This window comes from Periplaneta americana, chromosome 3 (genome assembly GCF_040183065.1).
Source record: "Periplaneta americana isolate PAMFEO1 chromosome 3, P.americana_PAMFEO1_priV1, whole genome shotgun sequence".
Taxonomy (NCBI): Eukaryota; Metazoa; Arthropoda; class Insecta; order Blattodea; family Blattidae; genus Periplaneta; species Periplaneta americana.
Genome location: NC_091119.1, coordinates 51797502 through 51820802, shown reverse-complemented (window position 1 = coordinate 51820802; position 23301 = coordinate 51797502). Strand labels below are relative to the sequence as shown.

Below are 23301 nucleotides of genomic sequence, written 5' to 3'. Positions count from 1 at the left end.
ACATGTTGAATTTAACATGTATATAGACATTTAAAGTCTCAACTGACTTAACATGTTGACTGAGTATGTTGAAGTTAACACTTTTAACATGTTGGCGTGTTTTCCAGCAGCAATGGAAAACATGTCAAGTCAATTCACTTCCTCGTGCAATGTCGGTATAATTCGGCAAAGTTCGTAGTTTCCATAGCAACTAACTTTCGATTTTGTGGCGTGTAACTAGAAGCACCTCTTGATAATTTTTATACGATTCTTGGTGTTGGCTGTAAGTTGTTCGAAGTAGTGGAGTGGACGAAAGAAAATACCGTTAGAATAAAATTGATTAACGCACTGATGAAAAAATTTTGTTTGTGGGATGTGGCTGCAAAATAATACAGAAACAAACCAAAGAAGGCCGACTGTTTTAGAGAACTGAAATTATTATTTAATTGTTCTCGAGAATACAATAGAGAGTTTTCGCATCCTCGTGGTACGCTAAACGTTAATGCTATGTTGACATCAGTAATGGTCGTATTTGGTGACATTTGTTAACATTCGTAAAACTTCAGAGAGAATCACACGATACTAGCTGTTCCTTTAACATTTATCATGTCGTAGCTCCTATGACAGTCAATCAATCGCACTGTAATTTTTTTAAATGAGGTGAAATGGCTGCTCTTAATTATGTGCCTTCCTTTGATTTGACAGGAAATACTTTTTGCAGCACTACATTATTAAAATCGTGTTTTGACATTCTCAGAAAGTTTTTTAATTCAAATCAATCTAAGAACTTTAAGCTCGTTTAGAATGTCTTCTGCATTGTGTCTTTTACTAAGATATTGCCGCATCCACATTCTCATTTCTTCCTTTTCAAGGCCTTGTAACAAGCTATAGAGACAATTACAAAAGCCAAATCATCTTCATCTGAGTCCATTGTCCAAGGTTTGAAAACAAGACACTGCCTACATTAAAATCTCATAGACTGTTTATGGTGGACTGCGCAAAGTGTTTAACAGTGTGGACAAAGTGTTAAATGAAATTAGCATTAACATGTTCTATCAACATGTTGGGATGTTAACAGTAAACAGTTTAACATTTAACATGTTGTTGAATGTTTATTAGTGGAGACGAGCCTTAAGGGGAAGCTGGGTGCCAATCAAGTCTTCTTGCCATCTCGGATATCTTAGCATTTGGATTTTTTTAAAATTAACTTTTCCGCAAGAGAAAGTGTTTTCCTTTCCATGGACATTGTTTTCTACCATACAGAAACAGTGAAAAATTCCATCTCTTCACTGTACCTAGGTAGAAGCACCAACACCGCACAGCTCAGCGAGCACAACAAAGAAACAGGAAGCGATTGTCAGGGATGGCTGCTACATCCATTATTGAATGTGACTGGTTTTCACAAAGAGTGGGAATTAGCAGACTGTTTGTGTCCTGTTCTGCTATGTGTTATTCTGCTTGCGATTGGTTCTTGCAAAGAGCAGGAATTAGCAAATAGGAACACAGCTTCATGTAGACGTGGTGAAGAAGGGGGAATCATGTGACAGCGAGGCAGCAGCATTGCCAAATAATTGATTCTTAAAAAAATACGTTAAATCGAAATACATTTATTTTTGCATTAGTTGAGATTTTACAAAATCATTTAAAAACAATTTTTAATGTAAAATGCTGGCTTCACAGCAATGAGAATAATGTTAAACTGAATATAAAAATACATTAATCAAGTGTAATAATTACTGAGAAAGTGGAATTTTAATGTTAAATCAGGAAAAAAAATGTTCAATGGAGATCGCTTAAGATCAGGGTTCTAATGTAGTTAAAATTTGGAATAGTAACATCATTATACAGGGTTGGGCAGGAATAACCAGCCTGTCTCATCTGGCTTGGTCTTAATCTAAACTTACTCCTGCTGGAAATGTCCTCCATCAGCATCCAAACATTTCAGTGTGCACCTTAGTGAAATGATGCAGGCTCTCGTACCCAAGCCTGTACTTCTTTATCACACACTCATCAGTTGCAGCTTATTTATCAAGAGTTACGATAGCCTAATGGATAATGATGTGGACTAAACGTGTGAAGGCCTAGATTCGAATCTCAGTATTTAACTTTCTTTTTGTTTCAATATTTACTATTACCAGAGGCTTTCCTGGAGGTAAAAGCCTAGATTATATATGTAACAGATATGTCGGGGCTATAGGCTTTGTGGTTAACAACTTTTGTCAGGTTTACTATGCTGGCATCTAGTTGTTACATAAGGAGTGACGTCATAATACCCATTTGAATTGCATTAGCGACTGTGCTGCCATCTCGTGTTCGTTTACGGCGGACGGGTGGCGATCCTGGCGGTTGTTCTCTTCAAAGTGCTGCCGATTTTAACGTAGCAAGGAGTTATCTGTTACATATATGATCTAGGGTAAAAGGCAGTTGGAAAATGATACTGACTATATCATCCCATTCTAGTGCAGAACACATGTAGCTCTATTTCCATTATCCCTTTGTTTCTTCACAGCGTATAAAGAGGGATGAATACCCTTTACCAATAATAATCTTTTAAATTATAATTTTATTGATAACCATTTATTAAATTTCATGTATGTTTAAAGACATTTCCTCATTTGTACTGAGCTACAAGACTCGTAGGTTCGCGTAAGTAAGGAATGTGTTTAAGCATGTGGGAAATTCAATTTAAGAGTAAAACACTGTAAAAATAATGGATATTAAATAATGAAGTAAAAAATTAGTGTCATGGAGCTAATAAATATTTTCTCATCCACTTTAAGCAATTTGTAACAATTTTATTACCTTAACACATTGTGAATTATATTTCTGTTCACAGTTTATTTTTCTAAACTAGAGTGTTTCCTTTGTCAAGTGTCCCCAACACATATTCACCATTTCCCAGCCCTTTGGCCACTGTGAGGGGACCTAGTTTCATTGTGAAACATGCAAATTCAATCTTATAATTATATTATAGAACACTTCAATACACTTTTGAATACTAGGATCAATTCTTCCTGCGTAATGTTATGAAGAACATCACGAATGTCATCTCATGTAGGCTAACGGATGAGGTGCTTGAAAAATATAATTAAATTTTCATATATAATAGAGGCAACAGGGGAGGGGCTACTCATCAATTAGCACTAGTCAGCTTGATGAGTTAATGACTGAATTTGGTATAATTTTTCTCTATTCAATACCTAATTCCCTCTTTACCCTTTCCTATCCAGACCTCTGACTGAACTCTTACTTTCTTCGATCCTGACGGCATTAGAGCATTCGAGGCCTAGGAGTTCATTTCCCTTTCCTTCCTCCTCTTTCTACTTTTCTGTTCCTAGTGCTGACCTGCTATGGCACTAAAATCGTCCTCCAATGGCTTAAGGAGGGAAAGCTGGTGATCAACAAGATCTCCCAGCTAGGTCCAATGGACCCGTCGACCAACAGCAGGTGTGGTCCTCCAGACATTCTTGGGGTTGTGTGTGAATGAAGTAGCCACCAAAACGTTAAAATATGGTGTTCACTTAAATCGGCTACAACTTGCCATTTTTCACTCCAATATGAAATGAGTACCATTAAGGTAAAATTATCCGGAGGTAAAATAGTCCCCCAATCGGATCTCCGGACGGGGACTACTTTAATGGTACAGAATCATTGATTTTTCACCTCAAAATCTGTGCTTCAGTGGCTGGTCATGATAATATCTTTGAAAAATATTGGAGTGCAAGAGGTCAAATGACTTTATTGTCAAACGCCTGGCATTAGAAAACAACAACAATAACAGTTTTACCAGCAGAAAATGAACATAAAGATTTAGGTGTATTATTTAGGAGTAATTTTACATTTCATAGTCATATTAATAATATTATAAATGTGTCCTATAAAAGTTTAGGTTTTGTTATGAGAAATTCTTGTAAATTCAAAGTCAAAACTATAATAATTTTGTATAATTCCATTGTTCGATCTAAATTAGAGTATGCAGTTACTAACAAATATATTGTTACTAGAAAAAATTCAAAATAAATTTCTAAAATCGTTATATTACAGACTTTATAATAATTATCCTACTTATGAGAGTTATGCTACAATGCTTCAACATTTCCATTTTACTAGTTTGCAAATTAGACGAAATTGTCAATCTTTACACTTTTTTATACAATTATTAACAATAAGTTGGACTGTGTTGGTTTATTTTATTATAAGAACATTATATGCACCTAAGCTGAATACAAAATTTCGAAATTTATTTTACATACCAAGGGCAAATACTGAATCCCACAAAAATTCCCCAGTTTTCCAAATGTTACAGTTATACAAGAAATTACATCCTCATCCGAATGTTGATATTTTCAATATGAATTTCTCTAGATTCAGAATTATTTGTTATCATATTTTACAGAATAATATTGTTAGTTAATGTGAAGCTATTTTCACACCTTATTTCAATTTCTCTTTTTTTCTTTCTCTTATTTCTATTTTGTTTCAGTTTTCAATAAGTGTATGTTTCCTTTTCCTTGTTTATGTTTTATAAATTAGTTTGTCAGTCTTGAACATGGTAATTGGGCTTTGCCTGTTATGTTCAATAACAAATAAATAAATAAATATGTGACCCTAGATTAATAATGTTATTCAACATTAAAAAAGAAGTGCGGAAATGTGATCACCTAATCAATAACATCAAAGGCCTCATACATACTAATGTAAGTCAATATCTGTTCAGTTACACTGACTTCTGGCAAATGAGCTCCAACTGATACTAAATAAGATGTCTTACAACACTATCTAAGGAAGATTTTTTTTTTTTTGCAAAATAACTGACCACACTGAAAGGAATGGTGAATGGAAGAAGAGTATGGGGCAGAAAAAGACATCAGACGACAGATGACATTAAGATATATGGATCATATGTGAAGACAAAGAGGAAGGCAGAAAATATCTTCTATAGATATTGAAGAATCCTGGGTTTACAATGAAATGCCTGCCCTTGGGCAGAACACTATGAATGAATGAATGAATGAATGAATGAAAGAATGAATGAATGAATGAATGAATGAATGAATGAATGAATGAATGTCTATAATGTAGGTGTTATAAGAAATATCAAGAACACAGCATGCAGTACAGTAACATAACAAAATAAAAGTATTTGACTGTCATGTTAATATGTATTGTTTTCAAATCCTACTATGTGATATAGGTTTCATTAAAATGACTCAGTTCCCACTAACAACCTCCTATTTTAGGTATATCACTACTACAGTAGAATTTCTCGTATCCAGCAACTGTGGGACAAAGCCTGTGCTGGATAATTGGAAAATACGTTTATAGGGTATGCAAAGACATACTGTACTGCACAAACAGTTCTTTTCGTATTGAAATTTAGTAATTTTCATGTAGATATTTAATAATAAAGTTTTGAAATACGTACAATGTTTATTTTTAGTATTGAATACAGTAATGTACATTCATCAGTTCATAATTTATTGTAATGGATAATAGTGTAAAAAATACTAAACGTTTTTGTAACCTTATGACAATTTTAAATAGCGGCCATGTGACGTGAAGAGCAGCGTAGCCAACGTCGCAACTATGAAGATGAAGTAGCGGTCGATGATTTGAACCTCTTTAACATATCTCTAATATCTTCTTGTTTATATATACTATCACTCGAATGAAACTTTTACGCGCTGTAGGAACAGGGAATTTCACACTTTCCTATTTAGACTCATCCAATACCCCTTCGAATGGGAGAGTTCAAGTGGTAGATTTAAAGATATCGTCTCTGCGAATTGTTTGCAAGGCCAGGTGACAGCTTGCCAATCTTCAGGGACATAACGGGATTTTCTGTCTATGTTTTCACACGTGAACAATGTAAAGAGTGAACAATATGTGGCATGTGCGATCCATGAAAATTACTCACATCTTCGTCCGACTCTTCCCTTTCGCACGAATGTCTTTTTTTTTTTTTTGGCCTAACAAAAGTGCCGTTGTTTTGGTATTGCCAGTTATTTCGGTACCCGATACAAGGGATTTTACTGTATAAACTAATGAAATCTGAGAACAGATTTAAAGAGAAAAAAAGTCTTTAAAATTATATTATCACCATTAAATGAACTCATCATTAGATTATATTATAATAGATTAGATAGCACTATAGCAATATTAATAGAATTTCATTTGCTGTTTTCAATTACAGAGGTTATTCAGCAATGAAATTCAACGTCGGCAAGAAATGGTCAACGAATTTTGCCTGGAGCCCTGTAAATATACAACACAGCCTCTCAGCAAGTTTTATTTCCCTTCTGGAAAATGCCATGCTAAGGATTATATCACACTTTAAATTCATTGCTCTCAGCTGGATTTGAACCTGCAAACCTCAGATCCAATGGCCAGCATAAAAATGCTAGACAAGAGGACGACAGAACAGATTGAGAGAAAAATTAACAAATTTCTGTGACTCACTTGCCAGCTTCAGCAGACAGCTGTGACCAGTCTCTGCGCACAATGTCCAGGCCCTTCAGCTCGTGATGTGAGACTAGCTCACCATTGGGGAGCCGAGTCAGTGTCACAGCAGCATATTTCTTCTTCTTAAGCAGCAGCATGTACTTGAATACACCGTCCACATCCAACTCTACCTGTCGGTACAGCTTGTTCACCTCTGATTTGATCTGTGCAACAAATTCAGTAACAAGGAGTTGAGACGAATGTCAAACAGTTATAAACAGAATTTAATCTTTTGATTTTGTGGCAGGTGTTCTTAATTTGTTCGGTATGCCTCCCCAGGACAGGTATGTCAGGCTTATTAGCAAGATGTGAGGTATCACCTAAAAAATTTTAGAAATTATTTTGTCAGTGAATAAAATTTACATGGTTGCTGCACCTCCAAAATCTGCTATGTGTCTTTAAAAAGATTTTGCAGGAGAAAGAAAAATGCATTGTCACTTTTAATTCCCTTGATTTTTAAAGCTCTTTCAGTATAATTTCATTTATCATGTAATGATTGAAATTATACCGAAAGCAGCTTTGAAAATCAAGGGAATTAAAAATAACAATGTTTTTTTTTTTTTTTTTCTTTCTCCTGCAAAATCTTTTTAAAAACACGTAAGTGGATTTTGGAGGAACATTGACAATACATTTTATAATCAATTATAGATAGTTGTGCAGGAGAAAGGATCTATTGTAAACAGTCTTCATACTACACCTATTGGGCAACACAGAGCAGCCTTTGATGAAGAAATAGCAGCTGTAATATTGCTGTCAACCAAATTTCATATTGACCACATATACATCAAATAATGAAACTGTCAGACACCGAAGCTGCAATTCAAACTATTATTCAAAGAGAACAGCTGCTTCCAAAGACATGGATTGTAGGAAAGTTCTCAATTCAGTCAAACTACAGTTCTTCAATGAATCCCAACTCACTGTGGTACTACTGGAAATGAAATAGCAGGCCAATAGTCTATATAAAATATATCATACAACTCTACACTGGGTCAAACAGCAATTTAAGGAGAAATTAGAGAAATAAATAAAAGAAAAATCCTGGAAAAATAATGCTGATAATACATCAAAGAAACCAATAAGAGTAGCAGCTGCACACTTCTGAATGGTTACAGAACAAGGAGGAAGATGTGATGTATTTGCAAAGAAGGCATGATGATGATAACGTTAACAAAGGAGATTATTGAAAGCAACATAAATGACAGAAATTCATCTCTTCTTCGGTGTTCATAGAGGGCTAAAATTTACTAATTTCTATTCTCTTACTTTTTGATCTGGACTTAATATAACAAATGAGAGCCCTTACTATGTGCTAGAGCAGTGGTATTCAATCTTTTTTCGCTAGCGTACCCCCAAAATATATTTGTATCTTCAAACTGCATTGCAATTATATAAGAATTAACAAGAGACTGTGACTGATGTTGTTCTAAAAATAAACTATTATTATTATACAGTAGTTATAGATGCAATAATAATAGTAATGATTTACGTAAAATGTTATTGAAGCAACGAAAAATAAGAGCTGATACTGCAAAAGAAACCATAATATAATGCAATAATCATCAACAAGTTTAATAAAATAAATGTGATCATTTTTACATACATAATCAGAGGCATGTGTACCCCTTGAGACAATCCCAGTACCATAGATTGAATGATGCTGGTTGTCAGTTCTTGCACAATTCTGTCCATACATTGTGTGGAAAAGTCTTCAGCTAAATGCATCATTTTCAGAATTCATATCTATAAATAACAACATTCTGATTACAGAAGAACATTCATTAAAGAAACAGAAGTTCATTTTCAGATGAAAATTGTAATGCTGTTTCAAAAAGTGCAGAGTTGCAGCATTGGGGACAGAGCGAAGGCATCGTTCTGTGCAGATAATGATGATGAGATGACACTATGTTCGAGAAACCATATGAACTAGAAAAGCTGATACAGTTGTAGGGAGGGGTGGAGGACACAAATATAAGACTTGTTTAAAAAAAATAATTAGTAAAAAATGTACAGTAATTTTATACTGTAAGTGAAATCTGTAAGTTACTGTAATTTTATATAAAATCATTTCCTTGGATTTGCACTTTTCCCTCAATTTACACTATTTTTCCCCTCGTCCCTTGGAAAGTGTAAAAGAGAGGTTGTACTATGCAGGATGATTCATGACCCACGCATTAGGAATCAGTTTATAGGTCATTGTGAGAAAAACTGTCACATGAACATACATACGATGATGAATATTTAAGGAACTACAGCTATTTCAATCCTAAGAAAGTAGAACCAGTTGTGAAGAGAATTAATGGGAATCAATTAAAACTACACAGAAAGATCATGGATGAATATATGATAGGATGCGAAACTGCAGTCAGCACCATCTGACGGAAGGGGGTTCAAATAAGATGATCAGCACCCGACGTCGTGTGTGGTGAACATTAGAACTAAGTGTTGGGTAGATTACCCAGAGTTCTCTATTTATCCGTTCATTCGAGACGAATAGATGATGCTAGAGAAGACAAGATGGCAATCAGAAACTTGCTAATGAGTGGACATAAAGTGATATTAAATGTGTGCATAAGCAGTGTATGTTAAACAGTGATGTTTATGGACATTGTAAAAATAGTGTTGTTGAATGTATTGTAAAGTAATAGTAATATAATAAATTGAACTATCTAAGTAGTTTTTGCAGACTTTTTCATTGCGCTGTACACTAAATACCCAAAGAATACAATCCCAATTATCTAACCTTTTGCTTTATTTTCTGTCTCTGTTTGGTTATATTTTAATTGGGTAGTGTAAAATAGATATCTCTTTACTCTTCCGGTAAGAATTTTCAGTGGAAAATGGTGTGAGAAATAAAAATGTAAATGTTTTATTTTAAAGTGGGTTAGTTGAGAATATCGATGAGGGTGGAAGGGAAGGAATATTTTTCTGGATAGTTTAACATTTTCGTTACCAGGTGCGTTGCTAGATGTAATAATTTTTCCACCATCCAACAAATGGCAGCAAGATCAGTTTCTACATTAGCACCTCTAGCATGTGTTACGGGAAACTCAGTAAGTTTCGCATCCTATTATATATTCATCCATGGAAAGATTATTAAAAAATACTGTACCGGTATTAAACAGAAACTAAGCAAATTTCAGGTTGAAAGCACATTTTCAAATATTCCTCCTTCCACTTCACGCACTTTGTGGCACAGATGTGAATCACTAGCATAGCATTTCATAGCTCAGTCTAGTTGATAAGCACAGCAGTGTTCACAATATCAGCAACTAATTGTTCTCAAGTCTATACTTTCGTAAGTGAACTGCTACTACACAAGGAAAGTGAAGGGAGACACCATCATGTTGATAATACATTCATCGCCTGGTCTCTAATGGGACCTCTTCCAATGTAACATTATGAAATGGGGTTGTTAGGCTACTTGTCGACAATTGATGTCATCAGGCCTGACCTATCCTACCCCTCACCCCATATTTCACGTCTCAGCAGAACCTCACTCTCCTTAGTCCTGGTCACACTATTTATTAAGATGAAAACATGTTACAAGCTTGGTTCACAGTACGACTATTGGTCACGTATTGGGATTCGGCAGGAAAAGCGAGCTACTACGGAACAACAGACATCATAGAGTGAGGATAAGTATTGCAGAAGTCCTAAGACACCTTGGTTGGGAAGTTCATGAAGAGGTTCATTGCATTTCGGCAGCAGATTCCAAAAGGTGCGCGGACATCATAGCCATCGACAGGGTTATGGATAAGGCCATGGTATTAGATCCAACCATCTGGTTTGAGAGAAACCTCTCACAAGCAGACGAGGTCAACAAGGAAAAACAAGAAATATATGAACCATGCCTACCTTTCCCCTCTTCTAAATATAACATATCTGTTAATCAGTGGGACGCCAAAGGTATGTTATTTGGAACGAGAGTTCCACAGTCTACCTACCAACTATTGATGAAATTAAAATTCCAAGTCTTTCAAATACAAAACATCTTATTATAAATTCATAGGAACTCTTTACATATGAAGAGTTCGCGGGAAAAACAATGAATGTCACATTTTTGTTAAGGATTAGATAATGATCTAATCGAGTCTATAACTGCAAGATGTAATGCTGTTTCTATAGAAAATAAAGGAAAGGATTACTGTATTCCTGGTGATAATTCTCCTTTTTACCATTTTTCATAAGAACAACATTAAATTTCATAGTGATCCATTGAATGAGATAATGATATCAACCTTAAGAAAACTGTGACATTCGTTTTTCCCGCGAACTCTTCATATCATTCAATATCATCTATATTTTCAAGAAAAGTAATTTTGTCAATATCACATTTTGGTATCAAGCGAATCCCAAATCCAAAATTTAGTATTTTTTAATTAATTGGCTTAAAAAACATAACTGTTCTGTATTCTGGATCCTTGTGGTCACCCTCACTTAATCAAATCCTTCTCTCTACAGTGTTCATATGACATGGTTTGCTCGAATTACCTTGCACATTCAACACTTTTCCAAGTGTCACTTAATTGATGAAAGTATCTCCTACAATCATAGTTTAATTTACGCATTCCAAAATATGTTGTATATCTAAGTCTTAATGAGATGATTGTACATACCTTGTGGCCTATCTTGAAGACTTGGTCGTAATCCAGACAGTTTGTATTGATCATGATCGAATCTGTGTCACCATAAATAACTTGAAAATTCATCTTCTCCACGAGGTCCTTCGTGTTCATTAAAATTTCTCTGCCTTTTGCTTAAAACGAGAAAAAAACAAATGAAAAACAACAAAGCATAAACTTCCTTTCCTTTCTTACAAAACTGTACCTACTACAAGTATATGGTGTTTTTAGAAAGTTTAGGGACACCTTATAATTCTTATAAAATGCAGACATGGACTTAAATTATTACAGAAACTAACAATGTTTTTAACTCTTGATTAACAATAGGAAACACTAACTTTTAGTGCAACTTCGGTATTTATATGATGACTGTTGTTCTTATCGAGAATTTATAAGTTTTTCAAACAAAATAAACAGTCTTACATTTTCAGCATTAAAGTTGAAAATGAATGAATAAGTAATCAGTGCATAATTCTCAACTGTTGCTGGATGATGTAGGATATATTACTCTTTAAATTCGTAAAGATCAAATATTTGTAAAAAAAAAAAATCTTTTTTGTGAATGTCCTAGCACTTTCTAAAGTTTGAAGTTTAAAAAAAAAAATGGGGACATTTTGTTATTGGTTGATTCATCTGTAACTCTTGAATGGAGCTGTATTCCTTGGGATTACAGTGGTAGGGAGACGCAGCTGTGCAAACCTCATAACTGTCTCCATTCAGCTGTCACAGATGAACCGACTAATAACAAAATGTCCCCATTTTTTAAAACTTCAAACCTTAGAAAGTGCTAAGACATTCACAAAGAAATTTTTTACAAATATTTGAGCTTTACTAATTTAAAGAGTAATACATCCTACATCAACCAGCAACAGTTGAGAATCGTGCACCAATTAATTAAGTCACTCATTCATTTTCAACGTTTCAGATGGGCAGGGCATGTAGCACATATGGGCGAATCCAGAAATGCATATAGAGTGTTAGTTGGGAGGCCAGAGGGAAAAAGACCTTTGGGGAGGCCGAGACGTAGATGGGAAGATAATATTAAAATGAATTTGAGGGAGGTGGGATATGATGATAGAGACTGGATTAATCTTGCTCAGGATAGGGACCAATGGCGGGCTTATGTGAGGAAGGCAATGAACCTCCGGGTTCCTTAAAAGCCAGTAAGTAAGTGTCCAGTTTCAACTTTAATACTGAAAATGTTGTTGTTGTTTTCTAATGCCAGGTGTTTGACAAAGTCATTTGACCCCTTGCACTCCAATATTTTTCAAAGATATTATCATGGTCAGCCACTGAAGCACAGATTTTGAGATGTTCCGAATCCATTTCTTGATTTGAGTTGCACAATGGGCAGTTAGGGGACTGCCGATCTAATTGCAGCTACAGACGATTTTCGTGGTAAATTGGAAATTAACTGTGGATTATGACGCAGAGAGTTCCATTTTTTCCCTTGAGATTGGGTTATCAAATTTTGTTTGTTGAAGTCTAAGTATGTAGATTTAATAAATCTTTTCACAGAGTAATACGTAGATTTAGTAAAATACTGAAAATGTAAGACTGTTCATTTTGTTTGAAAAACATATATATTCTCGATAAGGACTAACAGTCATCATATAAATACCGAAACTGCACTAAAAATTAGTCTTTGCTATTGTTAATCAACAATTAAAAACATAGTTAGTTTCTCTAATAATTTAAGGCCATGGCAGCATTTCATAAGAATTATAAAGTGTCCCCAAACCTTCTAGCAACACAGTATTTAAATTAGGATGTCATTGTTATGACAAGTGGTATGTGTGGATAAATTGGTGACTATTTTAATGTAGATCAGATTGCCAGACATTAACAATTTTCAAGCATGTGCAATAATTTTAGACAGTATAGGTAGGCAGAAACATATGTTCTCAGTCACTTTGCTACCAGAATTCTGTATGGTGGTATGGTGCTGTACACATACAACACTGTAACGTCACTAAAAATGGAGAAAATGAGTAGAGGCTAGAAGAACTAATGAACTGACCACAATATCCAAGCATACATTAGCAAGAAGTCTATTAGTGAATTCTTTAAGAAGGAAAAAATGTTTCTAGAATTTCATTAGGGCATTAGAATGATTGTCAATGCTACACAATATACTTGCATGCGTGTGTGTGTGTGTACATATCAGGAAAAATAAAATCTATTAAAGTTTCCATACTTATATTACGATATTATATCACAATAATTCTCAATACAAGAAGCACCTTTCATGGAAAATAAAATCCAAGCATGTTTTCTAGCTGAGACATCTGGCAATCCTGATAGAACACACCCATCCTATGTGCTTTGGAAATGATACAAACTTTGTGAACAATGACTCCCAAGATATACTAAAGATAATTTTACAGAAACCATTATTTAGTGTTAACTGTACGTATATCACACATATCCATATACAGAATGTTTCAAAAGTGATGGTAAAAAATTTAGGAATGCAAAGTAAAAACGAAGAGAAGCAAACAAATTCCAGTAAACATGGATCCACAAATTAACTGTTTATGAGATAGTCATTTTGTGCAGGTTGGGGCCCACTGATTACTAAGTACTAATTCCAGCAAATTAAACATACACAAAAGAAATTTTTTTGTTTGAACAACAGTAAAGTTTGTAGATAAACAAGATACAGTACAGTATGAACATGATAGTGAATAATTTTACAGCAGGTGTTCAAAATGCTGACCATGCACCTGAATGCATCTGTCTAGTTTTCTCCGCAAAGACCCAAGAATGCGCTCGACCAATTCTGGGCCATTCTTCATTTGCTGGAAGATATCTACAATCCAATGCTGCAATTCTTCAGGTGTGGTAATGTCAATTGTGTAAACTAGGCTTTTTGCGTAACCCCATACACAAAAATCCAAAGAATTTAAATCCAGTGATCTAGGTACAGATCCTCAATTACCTATCCACTGGTTACCATATCGTCTGTTTATATTATTGTCTCACACTTAGAAGGAAATGAGATGGGGAGAGTGCAGCATACACACAAAGTATGAATGTTGTATTTTACTATATCCAGGTGGCTGCAAAAGGGTATCTGTCGGATACAGAGGGAAGAGCCATTAATCCTTCCCATTGAAGGCTTTAAGGAATCAACCTGGACAAATCCCAATGTCCCATCCCTACCTTCCCGTGGTGCAGCTGTTAGTAAGCATAATTTTACAAGCTGAACTAAAGGGAGAGGCTACTCATCAATTAGCACTGGTCAGCTTGATGAGTTAATGACTGAATTCGGTATAATTTTTCTCTATTCAATACCTAATTCCCTCTTTACCCTTTCCTATCCAGTCCTCTGACTGAACTCTTACTTTCTTCGACCCCGACGGCATTAGAGCATTCGAGGCCTAGGGGTTCATTTCCCTTTCCTTCCCTCTCCTTCTACTTTTCTGTTCCTAGTGCTGACCTGCTATGGCACTATAATCGTCCTCCAGTGGCTTAAGGAGCGAAAGCTGGTGGTGATCAACAAGATCTCTCAGCTAGGTCCAATGGACCCGTCGACCAACAGCAGGTGTGGTCCCCCAGACATTCTGGGGGTTGTGTGTAAATGAAGTAGCCACCAAAACGTTAAAATATGGTGTTCACTTAAATCGGCTACAACTTGCCACAAGAAATGGATTCGGAACACCTCAAAATCTGTGCTTCAGTGGCTGGTCATGATAATATTTTTGAAAAATATTGGAGTGCAAGAGGTCAAATGACTTTATTGTCAAACGCCTGGCATTAGAAAACAACAACAACTATATCCAGGTGCTCAGTTCACTGGCGGCCCCAAGCAGTAACAAAAAAAAAAAATGGCATTATCTCGTAAATGGTTAATTTGCGAACCTAAGTTTTCCTGGAACTTTTTTGCTTCTTTTCGTTTTTACTTCTCATTCCTAATTTTTTTACCATTACTTTTGAAAAACCCTTATAATTCAGCAGAAAGAAATCAGATCATTTAATTATAAAACGAGGGAAAGCGAGTAAAGTAGTTAAATTTTAATTGCTATAAACATAACAAATCATTTTGCAGTTCATTTTCAGAAGCACCTGTACATCAGTTCACAGTGAATCTTAATTGCATTTTACACATACTCATCCAACACTGGTAGTCAACAATACGAAAAAAATGAATGAGAATTTTAGGTCGTTTAATCACTGACTATAATTGAGGGCTTTGCCGGAAGAAAGCCGGATAGACCTATACGCTCTTCTTCGGGAAAACAGTTTAAAATGTAGTGAATAATTACAGTAGCGAAATTTTGTTTTGATTGTACTGTACATACCTGCAGGACAGGGCTGCGTGCGTGTATAACATTTTATTCAGGAGCGTTTTAAAATATTAGATTGCATGTATCTCAATTCGCCATATTGACATATATGCCCTTTTTCCGGCAAACCCCTCAATTCTAGTCACATTAACCTCACAAAATTATTTTCACTGAATGCTTTCATTGCAACATAATACACATTAATGAATTCTCATATCTATTGTTCAATTATGAGATACTAGATGCATGATTGTAGGATTGCTGACATTACTCATTCTGTAAGGGTCGCATGCATAAATGGTTCTGTGCAAGAAAGACTAGAGACCAACAAATGTAAAGGAAACTTAAACCAAATTTCATATTAAACACTTTTACAAATATCAGTTCAATTCTATAAGAAAAGGTGACATAGAGGTTACATGAATGTAAAGAAATAAAGTTATGTTTGGTTTGGTTTAAACTTCGTGAAGTGGTTTCTTTCTGCAGGTCAAGTTAAGGTAAGTTTCAAATGTAAACATGCTACACACCTGTGACTAGTGCTGCTAGTGGCTTTGCGTAGAATCGAGAGAAAGAGAATCCCAGACAACCGTACATACTATTGGCAGTCAACTTCAGTGCCATCTGACGAATATTATACTGAAACAGGCAGTTTTAACACCAACTGAGTTTCACAGTATTTCGAAAATAATACAGAACACTGAACTCTATATTTAATTAAATATAATAATTTAGTAAAAAAGTTACTGTGCAGTAGTATTGTTGTAGTTGAGAACTTTACTACAAAAAGTTAGAAAATAAAATAGCAAATTGTGATGAACTCGAAATTAGATTAAACTTTTTTATTCTTGTTTCTTGCATAAAATGAAGACAGCTGTACAATATGTCCCCAAAGATCCTTCTCTCGGAGAAATTAATTATCATATGGAGAATTATTTCTAATTTTTGTTGCGAACTTAGTCAAACTCCATAATGGTTCCCCAAATCTCATCAAGCCAATTCAGGTATAGCCACTACCCTTAGTGAAAAGCACCTCTTTGTTACATACAATCTAGAAAATAAAAGTTCATCTTATTTGATTGCATAGTCAATGATTTCATTTAAGAATGTCTTTCAAAAAAACAGTCCAAGAAGATAAACTATAAGTGGTAATATAATTTGAAACATAACGAAGAAACTGAACTGTTATGAAAATATAAAATGTATACAGTGAAACCTCTCATTTACGGACATGGAAGGGACGTAACAATCTGTCCGCATCTGGGAGGTGTCCTTTATTGGGAGAGAGTTTCCCCAGTCTAACATTAAATTTATAATGTGCATTATGTATTCCTTCACGCTTTAAATGAAATGTATTACTGTAGTTTAATTCTAAATATAGTATACTACACTAAATTCTATGCAACTTTGAACTACAGCTGATAAGTCCGAAAAAGAAAAATACAGTACTATGCCATGAAATTTTATTCTAGGTCAACAGTTATGCAGTATTGTAATTTACAGTTTTCAACTTAACCTTTATGTTCAGGTGCCATGTCTCTCGAAACAGAACTGATTGAAGTGAAGAGAATAATCCTGCTAACCCTATTATGTGTTGAATACAATTTCACGATCGTGGAAACCTGGACCCATCAGACAGGTTAAATTTTATGACTTTGTTTATCCACCCACTTCCAGCTAACAAGGGTTAGCTAGCTGGGCTAGGGATAGCCTACAAGACCCTTATTGTCTTCTTTCATGTTAAGGAATTTCTACACAGTTCTCAAAACTAAATTTTCCATTTTTGTAACAAAATAGGTCTTGAAATCCAAGTTCTGTCCGCAGTCAGGAGGTAAAGCAAGCTTTAGGACTGTGAAACAACTATCCGTGTCCGTGTCTGAGAGTGTTCGTAAACGAGAGTTAAATTTATCATTATTTCTATATGTTTTTCAGTTGGGACATAAAAATCTGTGTATACTGTATATGAGGAGTGTCTGTATCTTGGGGGTGTCCGTAAGGAGAGGTTTCACTGTAATTGAAAAGTATGTGTCAATTTCGTGACACTATACTTTTTCCTGTAAAAAACTTTAATTGGAATTTGAGAGAATTTATAAATCTATAAAAAAAAGTAAGGAATAAAAAAAAATCTATCATAACAACTGTGTTAGTATCCAATATTAACAGTATCCAGAATTAATATTATTTTATATTAATGTAATTCATTTTGCATTGTGCAAAATTCAGTAAAAATCAGTCATAACAGAATCATGTTCATCAGGTTCTCACCTGCATTTTCAAGTCTGATGAGAGCTCTGGTGCTTTCATCAGCTTCTTCACTTCACGTCTACTCTCAACCAACTTGCGGATTTCTGTTGGGAGGATCCCAGGTTCCAATCCTGGGCTGGGAAGATCAACTTGAATTTCATTCTGTAACACATTTCAGTACAGAAAAATGCAGTGCAATGCTAATTAATATAGGGTTATTCATAAGTCCGTGAAACATTAAACAAATTCGCCATAAATGAATTATGCAATGGATGATGGTAATTCTTATACTGACAGAGAGAGAAACTCTCCAAGATTTTTAAAGGAAAAGTCCACATGCACAGTTGCCACGCTTTGCCACCAGAGTTTAGTAATAACAAATATGAAATTCAGTAAATGTGAGCAGTCATTTTGTGTTGAAATATTCAAGAACAGCATCCCTTATGATTGTACAACGATGATTTCGAAAAGAATTCCAGAAGCCAGCACCTGTTTTCTACAGTATCAAGAAATGGTATGAAAAATTCCGGATTTACATGGACATGTTGGAAAACTGGCTGATGACACAGCTGAATGAACACAGGGGTAGTGATTATATCTTTCTACAAGACAGCTGTCCAACTCATTACCAAAAAGGCATGCGAGGATATCTCAATCAAAATTTACCACAAAGGTGGATAGAGCGCATGGGACAAGATGACACGTTAATTCAGTGACCACCTTGGTCCCCAGATTTAATCTTGTGTGACTTTCTCTTGTGGAGGTTTGTCTTTGTGCTTCCACTCCATGATAATTTTCAAGATCTTCGCAAAATGTATCACCGCTGCTGTGGCTCTTGTCAACCATATGCTAATATGCATATAGGAAGAAATGGATTATCACATAGACATCTGCCATATCTGCAAAGATCGACACATTGAGCATTTGTAAAATATGTAAAAGATAAATAATATTTCAGTATAATAAAATTTGGTATTTATTGCTTAGTTTATTAGTGGTGAATTTTTTTAATGTTTCATGGACTTCTGAATAACCCTCAAATACTCCAGAAAAAATATAATACCCACACCTCTCCAACGAACCAATTCGCTATTTTATTGTATTTTATTTTCTAGCTTTTTGTAGTAGGGTCCTCAATTACAACAGTACTACTGCACAGTAACTATAGTACAATTAAATATTCTTGTATAGCGCAGAAAGGTCATACAACACTTCGAGGCTATCAGGAAGACTTCATTAGAATGAGAACCTTGTAGTAACCCTGTAGGACAACATAAATTAAATGAGGTTAGGTCGTAAATTTGCTTGATACTAGCTGCCGAATAATAATAAAATATGTATCACCTTCGTGACATTTTTCGTAATCAATTCCTGTCAAAAAAAAATTGAATAATAATGACAAGATAACGGCTCTGCCAATGGGGAGAAGACACTTCATAAAAATGGATTGTTCCTCAGAGTGGTACAACTTTATCCTAGTTTTCTCTGTGAGCTACACTATACCTCATCCTCATTGCCTTTTGATGTCACACTTCCCAGACTGATCGTGGTGAAGCAGATGTTGTATTCCTGGATGATACTGGGATACAGTGAGTTGAAGTCCATGAGCAGGATCAGTTTGTCATAGAACCCCTTGCGTGGCTCCAACACGAGACCTCCTGTGTATGCTGGTTTCCTCTTCCCACTCCGTCCTTTCTTCTGGACAGCTGATTCATCCATGTCGAATTCGTCCACCTGCTTCTTGCCATACTGCTTGTCAGGTACGATGAAGTTTTTTTCAGTGAAAGCATGCAGCAGCAGGAATTCATTTCTCTCTGAGCGTCCACCCATCAGTGTTCGTGACATCACATTACCTGCGTATGATTACATCACAAATTAAATTCTCTGCCCGATGCCCAATTACATAATCAGTTAAGGTACGGACACACGTCACTACTTTTGCAGCATGCAGTACAAAAAACTGCGCAACTCTCGTACTGCGACTTGTGAACAACGGTGCAGCTAGACTGCTACTGAAAAAGTAGCGCCTTATGTGTGAACAGACTCGCAACCTCCAGTTGCAATTTTTGCAGTCCTCGGGTTGTGCAGCACGAAAATCAGCGTGCAGCACACTACTTTTGGCTTAAGTGTGAACATGACACGCAACTTTTGCAGCTGCAGTACAAAAGTTGCACAGCAAAAGTAGCAACGTGTGATAGTACCTTTATGTAGCACACTGATTTGATCTCTACATACCAGCAATGTTTGTAATCTGTAGAGCAAGGGGCATCACGTTGAGCTCACACATGAGTCGGATGATGTATGCAGCATCCTGCATAGTGCAGGAGATGAGCTGCAGAAGTGACTGTGATACCCCATACAGACGTTTCACCTCATCAATGGTCACCTCAGCCCGTTCTTCTTCTTTCACGTGCAATACCTGGTTACAAAGACATATAGCATCGTACTCAGACTTTTAAAGAGCCTCCCTCTATTTCAAACGAAAACTAATTTGCTGTTACATTATTTTCCCATTGCAAAATTTTTTTAGTAGTACATCTTAATATAAGGTCAAGTGAGGTAAATTCAGTTTCAATGGATTAATGCTCCAGCAAAAATACATATACAAATTTGCAGTATTCGAGAAAATACAGTATCACAGTTGTAACCATTTGATGATTCTTGACGTTGAGAGCCACTGCATTTTTTATTTAAAAAATAGGTTGATTAACCTTTTACTAAAAATTGTCTTGCATCCATCACTCTCAAACTGAGTCTTAGATATTGAATATGAACACCCAATCAATAAGGGTAATTTATGAGAGCAGTGTAGACAAACTTACAGATAGTAAGCCAAAAACCACTTTTCCAGTATCAGGAAAGTTAAAAAAGTGTATTACAAAGAAATTTTCAAACACTGTATATTCGTATAATGAGAAAGCAAAAATTAAGAACATTTATCCCAAATGTAGCATTTCACTTAAGCTGTACAGTCTTTACAATTGAAAAGAGTCATTGAACAACTAATTATTGTGTTGATGAACAGTCTTACATTCTCACAGAGTGCACCCAAATCATAACTCCTGGAGCGGATCAGTTCTTTGGCAGAAACCTTCACATCACACACAAGACGGCCACACATCACATTCTTCTCCAGGTTGAATGTGCGTCCCTACAAACATGATAAATTTTATTATATTTCAAAAAAAAGAAAATTATTATACCATATTCATGAGTGATGATCCACTCATCTATGTGCTTTATTTGTTACTGAATCAATAGTGCAAGAAATACAAAATAATCTCGTTTTCCTTTTAAATTTAACACAGGAAATGACTCCAGTGTATGAATTTATACATTAACAGTATTAAATACAACCTATCAATACTAACAGAGAAGTATGCACAAACAAATACAGTGCAACCTCGATGCATTGTTCCCATTATCGTCATTTTCCCGTCTTTTTCGTCTGCTTTTTTTAGTTCCAGAAATTGTCCCATATATAGTCCCGTCGCTCCAATTTCCGGCAGCCAATCACGTTGCAGGTAGGCTACATTTAAATATGTGCGTCTTGTGATTCGCCTATGAAGTCGTTATGCATTTCCTAAGGCTGGACAAATACTTAATATAATTGCCCACCATTTTGGCACTTTCGTTGGCGTTCGCAGAAAGCACACAAGGACGTTATTTGCCACTCAATTATTTGCTCAATTACAGTGCGTTTGATTTATTATCATAGGAGCTATGACATGATAATGTTTAACGTGTGGCAAATAGATCCCTCGTCTGGTAGCTCGGCACGAAAGAACAAATATGGCGAACGATACTACCTACCTAGACTTTATAGAGCCTCGACTTCCTAAGATGTAAGCAAAGAGGAGGAGTCGCGCCAGGAATAACAGCATCGCGACTATAAATAACGTTATTTTTCCGCAGTTCCATCATTCCTCGAACTATCGTTTTATCACATCCATTGTTGATAAATCACGCCCCGACGTAATATTTCCCCACATGGATAGTTTTCTTTTACTTTGAAAGGGCGAACTTTTTGCTCTCCATTATTATGTTTGAAGCAAGAAGATGCAGAAGATTGCAATTCAGAGACTGTGTCAAACTTAGTGGAGAAACACAAAATGTATTACACCGCCATGATATGTGACGTGATTCGTCATCTTAATACAGTGTGCATATACTTTGTGAGCACCAGGTAGTTGATATCAGTTTGATGTCAATAATCTGGGGCAGATGATATGACTCAGAAAATACATGAAGAGAATGGACTCTATGACAGAAAGCATATGTGCAGAGGCATGAAAATATCGATAAAAATAAGAAGCAGGTGTCCCCACCCCCCACATACATTTCACCACATTTGAAACCCTTTGAAGCTATTTTATAGTAAAGTAATATTTAAAATAAATTATCGCTGCAGTAGTTTCTTTCTTGCCCCATGTATAGTCAAGATCAGCTTATGTAATACCCTAAGGGTGAAACCTAACCATTTTCCCCCTATTACTATATATGCTAGTGGATTGTAGTGATTTTCTTGCTCTCAGGTTGAATTTTCTTCTACCAACTTTGTTTTGAATTTGGGGTACTGACAAACACCAAAACTGACACTTATTTTCTAACTGTTATGTTGGCAGCAATAATTTCGGTTTGCAGTATAGGAAACTGATGAAAATGTAAGTAAGCTTAAGTAAATACATTTTTAGGTTAGGTCTCATGAATCGTAAACTCTTTAGTCAAACCAATGAATTTCATGTCAAGACAAAATGCTTTTAAATATTAGATTATACTAATCCTAATGACCAACATAATGTGCGAGAAGTCTAGGAGAAAAATATACTATTTCATAAATTTTATTACATTTAGGAAATATCTCGCAACATGAAGATGAGTTGTGATAAATATGAGCAAGACAATGTTTTTGTTAATTCTATATTATTATTATTTTTATTATTTTTCAATATGCAGCATTGTTATTTTACTGTCTTTGGTAATATCTGGTATTAGTTGGCAACACTGAAGAGATGGCCAAAATAGATTTTTAGGAACTACACTTACGTGATCCTCACTATAATAACAGAACAACAGCCAACAGTACAGCAAACGAAATCAATTAGTTCACACACCTTGCTCGTCTGTATGTTGGCTCTACGCAGTCTGCCAAGCTTGGACCACTGTGGAATCTTGTTAACACTCATGCGATGCATAAGCAGTTCCAGCCCATAGCCATGAAGATCGTGACCCACAATCAGGTCAGGGTCCAGCTTGTACAGCTTGGCCAGGAAGAAGCCCAGAAGGGCTCGTTCTGTGTCCATCTTCTCCAGCTTTGTGGAGAGGTAGCGTGATGATGCAGCATTGAAGTCAAATGGCCAGGCCATGTGTGATGGTCTTGTAAAGGCTGCAACATCATGTCACAATAGCAATTAAGTGAAAATTTCAGGTACAGAAAAATAAAATTACTATCAACACTGCCACCATAAGATTATATGAAAATTCTAGATACAGTACTGAAGGTAATAATATATTATATTTTATTTATGGACAAGTGTAGAATGTCTATCCGCACTACTAACATAAAATTATGTTAAAATTCTAAGTAGCCCTACTCAGTATACATTTTATTTCTGGACCAGAATGAAACTTCTATCAACATTACCACCACAAAGATATTGTTAAAC

General features: G+C 35.5%; 1 protein-coding gene across 1 annotated transcript in view; it reads right to left on the bottom strand.

The window, feature by feature from the left end:
• The window catches only part of LOC138696022 (DNA polymerase alpha catalytic subunit-like), a 110631-nt gene that overhangs the window by 30937 nt on the left and 56393 nt on the right, over positions 1–23301 (bottom strand). The window contains exons 13-20 of the mRNA XM_069820502.1: positions 22750–23021; positions 20667–20786; positions 19871–20054; positions 19139–19488; positions 17657–17797; positions 15922–16030; positions 11100–11239; positions 6439–6644 (exon numbers count right to left, since the gene is read on the bottom strand). Of these exons, the coding sequence (XP_069676603.1) occupies positions 6439–6644; positions 11100–11239; positions 15922–16030; positions 17657–17797; positions 19139–19488; positions 19871–20054; positions 20667–20786; positions 22750–23021 (1522 nt within the window). The remainder of the gene's footprint in view (positions 1–6438; positions 6645–11099; positions 11240–15921; positions 16031–17656; positions 17798–19138; positions 19489–19870; positions 20055–20666; positions 20787–22749; positions 23022–23301) is intronic.